The 10,000-nt window shown below is 43.0% G+C and overlaps 1 protein-coding gene across 1 annotated transcript in view; it reads right to left on the bottom strand.

Moving 5' to 3' along the window:
- The window catches only part of LOC311047359 (copine-8-like), a gene marked incomplete at both ends in the record, with an annotated part of 105,666 nt that overhangs the window by 10,087 nt on the left and 85,579 nt on the right, over nt 1-10,000 (bottom strand). The window contains 6 exons of the mRNA XM_084060049.1: nt 129-310; nt 2,189-2,235; nt 2,714-2,775; nt 7,623-7,679; nt 8,533-8,608; nt 8,710-8,751. Coding sequence (XP_083916175.1) covers nt 129-310; nt 2,189-2,235; nt 2,714-2,775; nt 7,623-7,679; nt 8,533-8,608; nt 8,710-8,751 — 466 coding nt within the window. The remainder of the gene's footprint in view (nt 1-128; nt 311-2,188; nt 2,236-2,713; nt 2,776-7,622; nt 7,680-8,532; nt 8,609-8,709; nt 8,752-10,000) is intronic.

The following is a 10,000-nucleotide window of genomic DNA, read 5'->3' as shown; positions in this document are numbered from 1 at the left end:
GTTGAAGACCCCTGACATAGATGATAAATGACTGCAAGGGGAAGCAGAAGGGCTTGCCTATTGGCTTAGGGACAGTGGACAGATAAGTGGACAGATAGATAGGACAAAACAAAAAGGCCTCTCCTCACCAAGGCGAACTCATGCGACACACGTCCGTCAGGGGGTAGTTTGGCACCAAAGCCCAGAGCTGGGAACATCTTGTCGCTGTCATAGTCCTGGATTATCTCGCCCACGGCCCTCAGTGCCATGGCATACGCATTCAGCTGGTACGGGCTCATGTAATGAAGCGACGTGGGTTGCGATGGGTTGCCTGGGAACAACACCCAATATAAAAGACTTAATAAAATATCTCTTTTATATTTATCTTTTTTTTTTCTGAGGAAGAAATTTGGCACTGATCAGCCAACAAGATCAGCTCAGGGCAAACACGCAGACACAGAGAGACAAATGCAGACCCTCTTATAGATGACGGCTAGCCTCCGGCCTCCTGCGTAACAATAGATATTTCACAATTATTCAAATTATAGAAAATTACACGTCTGCAATGGTGACAGTTCTCAGAAGCTGCACTAACTGCACTCTCTCCACACCTCCCTCGCCCACCTGGAGCAGAGGAACACTGTGATTATGCTGTTTAGCCTACAGCTCAGCATTCAACACCATATAGTCCCCCGAGAATCAAAGCACGCTTTTGATCACAGAGCAAACACATACTGTATTGTTTAATGTTGCTTGGGTGTTTGGGACTGTGTAGAGCATATTGTGCTGTAAACCTGAAATTATAACTATGCTGTTGCCTGTGGTATCTGTAAGATTTTTTATGTTATAAGTTACCACACCATACATTTGAGGTATTTACTTTAACCGTCTTCTTATACACTGTTATGTAATGTATTTTTTGTATGGACCCCAGGAAGAGTAGCTGCTGTTGATGTAGTAGCTAATGGGGATCCAAATGAACCTATAGAACTCAACTACAGCCTGTGTAGCGCCATGCATCTGACTTACTGTCTGGTCAATGCCAGGTGGTGAGGACGGGCTCCAACAGCTCAGCCCCACTGACCCTCAACACAGGACCCCCAGGGCTGTGTTCTGACCCCCCTCCTCTACTCCCTGTACACCCATGACCCGTGAATGACAGGAAGACAGGAGAGAGGCTACTGTATACCCTATCTGCATCTATGGATCTGCTGTAGAGAGAGCCAGTGGTAGAAGGGCACCCCTAATGACCACTGGGGGAACATGAAGCTGATAGGTCGCTATTATAATAATTTGTTGTTTTTTTCAATGGCATAACCGACCAGACGCTTTTCATGAAACTTTGCAGAATGGTAAAGGGTTCATGCCAAACAGGCATGGAACAATTCTTACTCTGACTGGCCAAATGGGTGCTATAGCAATCGATTGAAAACACTAACCTTTAACAGGCATATCCCCTCTCCGCTGAGAAACAAAAGGAACAGAAATAAACAGAGGCTAACCTTTCATTACTGGTACATGAAAACAAAATGGCGGCACTAGAGGGCTAATTTCTGGTTTAGACCAATAACGGCCATGCCGATTTTCCCGAAAATTGCTTATAGTGGAGGAAGACCCCCTTAATGACCAGTGGAGGAATATGAATCCAATTGTTCGCATTTGCTATGGTGTGTGCTCACTGCTTGTTCCTCTGACCACAACTCACTTGTGTTGCTACTTGCAGCTATTTCTCTCTTTTTTTTTAGGAGCCAAAATAATAATTGTACTTAGTGGAAACTACTGTAGTATATGAGATGTCACAAATACAATCTTGAATCTTCTGACGCATAGAATCACTTTTTAAGTGAAGAGAATCATCTGTACTGTATTGCCATTGTTTATTGTTAAATAACACTGTTGTCTACGATGAACGTGAATCAACTGTAGCAGAAATCTAATAAGATTTGTGCCAAAGGCGAGGCATTACATTAATGCTCTCACAAGTTCACAGGCAACGAAGAACAAAAACAGCTTTACAGTATTTGTTCCTGACTTTATAATAACACAAAATTCAACAATCAGACAAAATTACCGGTGGGAATACAGTATTACATGAGAAACATAGATTGCTCATCAAGGACATCTTCATAAATCACCAAAGCTTCTGCGCTGGTGTAATCACACAACATAATATCAGACAAGGGCAGAAATTGCCACTCAAGTCACTCACCATTTGATGCTGTGAAATCAATTGCCACTGTGAAATTAATCTGAGTCCTGCAAGACAAAATCAAGAGAGAGAGAGAGAGAGAGAGAGAGAGAGAGAGAGAGAGAGAGAGAGAGAGAGAGAGAAAAACACGTGGAATTATCAATCAAGATAGATTACAGTGCACAGCGTGCGGTGGCATTGCAATTAAACAGCGGGGTTAATGTCAACTGACGTTCTGCCAATATCATAGCTACAGTAGGGAAATATAAATATGATAATCCTCTGAGCTCAGAGTCTCTCCATCATCTCCACTACATTAGCGCTGTAAGTGTCTCTGACTGAGGTAAAAGAGCAGGATGGAAGGGAACACACATAGGAGTAGATGGCACATTGGTCTCATTGCTTCTATCATGAGAGATCATATCAAATGTGATAAAGTGCTTGATAGAATGAAATAAAAATTAATGGATTCAAGTAAAGTCCAAAGAAAACTACTTAAAATCCAATTAAATTGCGGAACAGACAGACAGTTCATGCTGAACTTACCCGCCTTTGATGAAGTCTAGAAAGGAAAGCTCTGTATCCACTAAGCAGGACAGAAGTGTGACCTGTCAGACAGATTGACATGTATTAGTGACAGGTACTGTATGTGTCTTTTTATATGTCCTAATGTACATTCTAAGTCAGTGGTTCTCAAAGCCGGGGGTCCCCATGCTAAATGATTGGTAACTCCGAGAGTGTACAAATGAAACCAAACGGACGCAGGCCAGGGTCCATTTGGTTCCTTTTGTACACTCTGGGGGTTTATGGTCTAATGCATGGGTTCCCAAACTTTTCAGCCCCCAAAATAAGGCGGCCAAATGACTCGCGACCCCACCTAAACCTGGAGGTAATTTATGCACATAAACTTGCACGTTCGGTGCGCATTTGAAATATATTAAAATGGTAAAATGTACGATTTGTAATCATTTTAGGTTGTATTTCATCCATTCTGTTGAATTTAAAATTTTAATTTTAGTTTTTTTTCTCTTTTCTTTTTAATGACCCAAAATAATTTCGCGACCCCACCGTCAGTCTCCCCCAACTTTGGGAACGCGACCCCAACTTTGGGAACCCCTGGTCTAACGCATAGTAAACTGGGGGTCGTTGAAATGAAAAGGTTTGAGAATCACTGTTCTGAGTAACAGTAATGTAGAAAAAAACAATACAAAAAAGAATAAAAGGATGCAAGAGTGCAAGACATAAAATCAACCTAAAAGTTGTGTGAGAAACATATTTTAAAAAGCACAAGGGGATACGAGAACCCATGATACATGAGCATAACAACTTTAGACTTAAAGGCCCCTACATGTTCCATTTTTAGCCATCCACCCACCCACCCTTTCTTCCTATTACTTAATATCCACCTACATTATTGATAAGACACCATCATTATCCACCTATATTATTGATAAGACACCATCATACTCCTTTAAGGGTCAAACCCGCAGCCTCCCTCTGGTTCCCATGGGTGGGTGGGTGGAGTGTAAAAACAGCTTCATGTGCTGAGGTGACCACCTCACCACTTACTGTACCACCGCTGCTCAGTGACGTCATTTTGCACTAATCCACCCACTGTGGGTGGCTAAAATTGGAGCATGTAGGGGCCTTAAAGGAGACATCCGGACATTTTAAGTGTTATCTTTGATGTGTCGCTAATCACACGCAAACATGCACTGAATGTCGCGAACGAGCCACCGTCCGCTCAGAACGAGATGACGCAGGTTGCTTGTTTCTTCCATAGAACCTGGCGTCTATGGAAAAACAAGCAACCTGCGTCGTCTCGTTCTGCACGAATGGTCGCTCGTTCGCGACATTCACTGCATGTTTGAATATCATGACACTCAACAATGAGCAGGAGTAGAGAAAAAACTAACTTTGCATCTGTTATATTAGGCAAATTTCAGCCTTTCACGGGCTCCCATTATGCCAACGGAGGGGGTCGTTAGACTGGACGAAGGGGACTCTCTGGGAATAACTCAACGTCCCTTTCAATGTTGGTGAGTGATTAGCGACACATCAAAGATAACACCTCAAATGTCCGGATGTCTCCTTTAAGGCCAGTCCACACACCAATGCAACTTCTTGCAACTCCTTGCAACATGCAACCACTTGCAACTACTTGCAACCATTATCCTCAATGGCAGTTGCAAGGAGTTGCATTGACTAGTTGCATTGGTGCGGTCTGGCCTTTAATCATCTAGTAAAAGCAAGTATAATAGTGTGTTTTTAGAAGTGATTTATTCAATTAAGACCGGGAACGCATCTGTGTCATTTTAAGATTTAGACTTTGGCTGTTCAAAAATAGCAGATATACAAGCTCATAGCGTGGCACCGAGTGCTGCTTTTTTCTTTTTTATCGTGAAAATGTGTATTTTTTTGCGGTTCTGGGCAGATTATGATACTTTTTTTTGTGTCTTTGGTTACTTTATTTCGGTTTTAGGGTTAGGGTTAGGATTAGTTTAGGGTTGTGTTATTTAATTCTGATTTTACCGATTTATTATCATTATTATTATTTTTTCCCGACTGTTTTTGCCGCCTCTCCAAACTGTCGCTCTAGGCGGCCGCCTAGGTCGCCTTAATGGGTGCGCCGGCCCTGTATATAGTATGTATTTTAAAGCAAACATTTGTATCTTTGCTTTTCTGGGGATCTTAAATGGTTAAAGAGAACACAGAACTCGCTAGCCATAAGCCAACATGGTCCCAAGGGCTAGCTATACGCCAGGGACTTCGTATTATATGTGTCCAGGTGGTGCACGGTTAAAAGTTCCCGCTCAGCACTGTGGAGACAGGGATTCAATTCCTCCACGGTACCTCCAGCTTGGCCGGGCGCTCCGATGAACACAATTAGCCGTGTTCACAGGTGGGAAGCCATCAGGGGAGGGCAATCTCTGTCGCTGTACTACGACTCTTACAGATTGGACAGGTGAGCCTGTTCAGCTGGGAGCTGAACAGGGAGGGATAACACATTCCTCTCCACATGTGTTATGCCCTCCCTGTGAAACTCCCTGGGAGAGAGAAGCAGCTGGCAACTCCATGTGTTTGGGTTGAGTGTGGTTGTCTACAACTTCCCCAAGACCAACAAGTAGGGGTTGGCCGTGACAGGGACAATAAACATGGGGGGGAATGGGGATGGTTAAATTCATTGGGAAGGGAAAAAAATAACAGTTGATAAAAAATCTAATCTTCTATCAGACTATTCTAGAGTCTGTTTAAATTGGTACACACAAAATCCATTGTTAATTTAACTCTGAGAGATTGTGGGGCTGCTGGCTAATGGCTCACCGTTCCTGAGTTTTGGTACTTTTTCTTCTTCTTTCCTTTCTTCTTTGGATTTAGTACCTGTAAACAGAGCGAGACCTCAGGGTCAATCCATTGTGCCTTACTGAATCATAGTGGAAGATAGTGTAACCCAACCCACGGACTACTGACTCTATTTCTTTTTGTCAAATTGACTGTGTGATGCCAGGTGGCAAAGACTCTCATGGGGACTCAACATACGAAATGGAAAGTTTTAATTGTCTCATTCAATCACAAATTTACACAGAATGTTTTTTTTTTGCATTTCCTTCCGTGAAACTCATACTACAGTATGTGTACTCTCACTGTATCATTCACCATTAACCATTAAAAATGTAAAAATCTAAAAGAATTTCAGCATTTTCAAAAATAGTGATAATAGCAGATAGTTCTGGCGCATAACGGGAGTAGAGATTGACAAGAGTGGCTGACTGAAATAGACTGCTCTGGTCTGCTGCTCTTTTAAGTGTTATCTTTGATGTGTCGCTAATCACACGCAAACATGCACTGAATGTCGCGAACGAGCCACCGTCCGCTCAGAACGAGATGACGCAGGTTGCTTGTTTCTTCCATAGAACCTGGCGTCTATGGAAAAACAAGCAACCTGCGTCGTCTCGTTCTGCACGAATGGTCGCTCGTTCGCGACATTCACTGCATGTTTGAATATCATGACACTCAACAATGAGCAGGAGTAGAGAAAAAACTAACTTTGCATCTGTTATATTAGGCAAATTTCAGCCTTTCACGGGCTCCCATTATGCCAACGGAGGGGGTCGTTAGACTGGACGAAGGGGACTCTCTGGGAATAACTCAACGTCCCTTTCAATGTTGGTGAGTGATTAGCGACACATCAAAGATAACACCTCAAATGTCCGGATGTCTCCTTTAAGGCCAGTCCACACACCAATGCAACTTCTTGCAACTCCTTGCAACATGCAACCACTTGCAACTACTTGCAACCATTATCCTCAATGGCAGTTGCAAGGAGTTGCATTGACTAGTTGCATTGGTGCGGTCTGGCCTTTAATCATCTAGTAAAAGCAAGTATAATAGTGTGTTTTTAGAAGTGATTTATTCAATTAAGACCGGGAACGCATCTGTGTCATTTTAAGATTTAGACTTTGGCTGTTCAAAAATAGCAGATATACAAGCTCATAGCGTGGCACCGAGTGCTGCTTTTTTCTTTTTTATCGTGAAAATGTGTATTTTTTTGCGGTTCTGGGCAGATTATGATACTTTTTTTTGTGTCTTTGGTTACTTTATTTCGGTTTTAGGGTTAGGGTTAGGATTAGTTTAGGGTTGTGTTATTTAATTCTGATTTTACCGATTTATTATCATTATTATTATTTTTTCCCGACTGTTTTTGCCGCCTCTCCAAACTGTCGCTCTAGGCGGCCGCCTAGGTCGCCTTAATGGGTGCGCCGGCCCTGTATATAGTATGTATTTTAAAGCAAACATTTGTATCTTTGCTTTTCTGGGGATCTTAAATGGTTAAAGAGAACACAGAACTCGCTAGCCATAAGCCAACATGGTCCCAAGGGCTAGCTATACGCCAGGGACTTCGTATTATATGTGTCCAGGTGGTGCACGGTTAAAAGTTCCCGCTCAGCACTGTGGAGACAGGGATTCAATTCCTCCACGGTACCTCCAGCTTGGCCGGGCGCTCCGATGAACACAATTAGCCGTGTTCACAGGTGGGAAGCCATCAGGGGAGGGCAATCTCTGTCGCTGTACTACGACTCTTACAGATTGGACAGGTGAGCCTGTTCAGCTGGGAGCTGAACAGGGAGGGATAACACATTCCTCTCCACATGTGTTATGCCCTCCCTGTGAAACTCCCTGGGAGAGAGAAGCAGCTGGCAACTCCATGTGTTTGGGTTGAGTGTGGTTGTCTACAACTTCCCCAAGACCAACAAGTAGGGGTTGGCCGTGACAGGGACAATAAACATGGGGGGGAATGGGGATGGTTAAATTCATTGGGAAGGGAAAAAAATAACAGTTGATAAAAAATCTAATCTTCTATCAGACTATTCTAGAGTCTGTTTAAATTGGTACACACAAAATCCATTGTTAATTTAACTCTGAGAGATTGTGGGGCTGCTGGCTAATGGCTCACCGTTCCTGAGTTTTGGTACTTTTTCTTCTTCTTTCCTTTCTTCTTTGGATTTAGTACCTGTAAACAGAGCGAGACCTCAGGGTCAATCCATTGTGCCTTACTGAATCATAGTGGAAGATAGTGTAACCCAACCCACGGACTACTGACTCTATTTCTTTTTGTCAAATTGACTGTGTGATGCCAGGTGGCAAAGACTCTCATGGGGACTCAACATACGAAATGGAAAGTTTTAATTGTCTCATTCAATCACAAATTTACACAGAATGTTTTTTTTTTGCATTTCCTTCCGTGAAACTCATACTACAGTATGTGTACTCTCACTGTATCATTCACCATTAACCATTAAAAATGTAAAAATCTAAAAGAATTTCAGCATTTTCAAAAATAGTGATAATAGCAGATAGTTCTGGCGCATAACGGGAGTAGAGATTGACAAGAGTGGCTGACTGAAATAGACTGCTCTGGTTGGATGTTCTAGTTACAGTACTAGAACATCCAACCAGACTAGTAAATAATATATACAGTACAGTATACAGTATACTGTACAATATGCATGATGGAGTGCGCGGGCGCATGTGTGTGTGTGTATGTGTGTGTGTGTGTGTGTGTGTGTGTGTGTGTGTGTGTGTGTGTGTGTGTGTGTGTGTGTGTGTGTGTGTGTGTGTGTGGTTGTGGGCTTGTAACTGTGCTTTCCTATTGTCTGACTGCATTGCCAGTGCTTATGTCCTTTGTACAAGGTGTACTTCTGTTTATGTTGACATACATAAATATTTAAAATGTGTGTGTGTTCGTGTGTGTGTGTGTGTGTGTGTGTGTGTGTGTGTGTGTGTGTGTGTGTGTGTGTGTGTGTGTGTGCGTGCGTGCGTGCGTGCGTGCGTGCGTGCGTGCGTGCGTGCGCGTGTGACATCACCTCGTAGACGTGGAACTGTGATTGACAGCTGGATATCTCCCTGTAACTGGTGCTGAACTGTCCGATAAAGTCGTGACTGGGAAAGTGGACACACATACACACAACCACTTAAAATTCAACCACTATAGAAACAGACAGAAGACCAGGCTAAACGAGAGAAAGAGAACATTGCCTCACCCTCCGTCTCTGTCCCAGTCGTAGACCTCCACCTTTATACTCCTGCGGAGGGAGGGGGAAAGAGAGAGCGAGGGTGGGTGATTCCATTAAAAACCCAATTATCACCCCCAATTTAGAATCTGTGCTTAAAAAAGGCTAGTCGCTCATCTGTAGAGAAGAATGATTGGGTGCTCTGAAATGGCCTCCGCCACACATTAACGCATTAAGACCGGGAACGCATCTGTGTGCCATTTTAAGATTTCTTTGTCTATAAAAAAAAAAAGCAGATATACAAGCTCATAGCGCTATGAGCTTGTAGATCTGCTTTTTTTTCCATCGGGAACATTTGAGCAAATCTTTGAATATTTTTGAATAATAACATTTGTAACTCAAATCTTTGCTTCTGGGGGTGACACAGATGACACAGATGCGTTTAATGAGTCTTAATGGGTTAAAGGGCCGTCTGATATCAGGGGATTTTACAGCACAAGGGATTGAAGGATCTGGAGCCGGAGATCTGGCTAATTCATATTTTGTCGAGTGACATCGTTGTACCACAAAGTATGAATTAGGCTTCAGTGTTAACCTCTGTGCTATAGACCGAATTATCATGACATCACCACAACCAGAGTCGCACTGGAGCCGTATTATTCATTAATCGTATTTCTGGAAGAACAGGACACTTCTGATATTGTTATTGACTATTATAAATATTCTTTTGTTATAAATATCCACAGGTTGACAAACTAGAGTAGACATGGGATAATGTTCTGGACACTTTATTTTATATTGTGAAAATGTCCATCGACATTCTACCTGGATATATACCTGTTTGTTTACAAACATTCAAATATTCTGATCTGGTCAATAATGGGAATGGAACCCCTAACACTGGCTGTTTCGGTGCCATGCTCTACCCATTACGCTCTGCAGGGCCGTGTTGGTGTCTTGTTCTACCGAATGAGCGTGTCAGGGAATAGGCTCTATAGACGGATTTCCGCGCGACGTCATCACAGAGCAGAATGCGCAATCTGCGCATGCCCGGGTGAAAGGCGCGTTCGAAAATACAGCCCTGAGCGGCAGTGAGCGCACTGGCCAATACAAACTAAAAGGCGAGTGTGCTCCGGTGCGTAATTTCCAAACGCACCCATAGGCTTCCCCCTCCTCTGCGCGGTCATATTCCTCTCATGTTTACGAACAGGAAACCCGTCTATTCACAGCAGCCATATTATGAAGACATTCACAGGTGTTACCAATGATACTAACGAAGGCTCTGTTCCATTCTGGTCAAACAGAGTCAGGGTGCTGATAT

Source organism: Gymnoscopelus microlampas (genome assembly GCF_963454915.1).
Source record: "Gymnoscopelus microlampas genome assembly, chromosome: 6".
NCBI lineage: Eukaryota > Metazoa > Chordata > Actinopteri > Myctophiformes > Myctophidae > Gymnoscopelus > Gymnoscopelus microlampas.
This window is presented reverse-complemented; position numbering and strand designations above follow the sequence as displayed.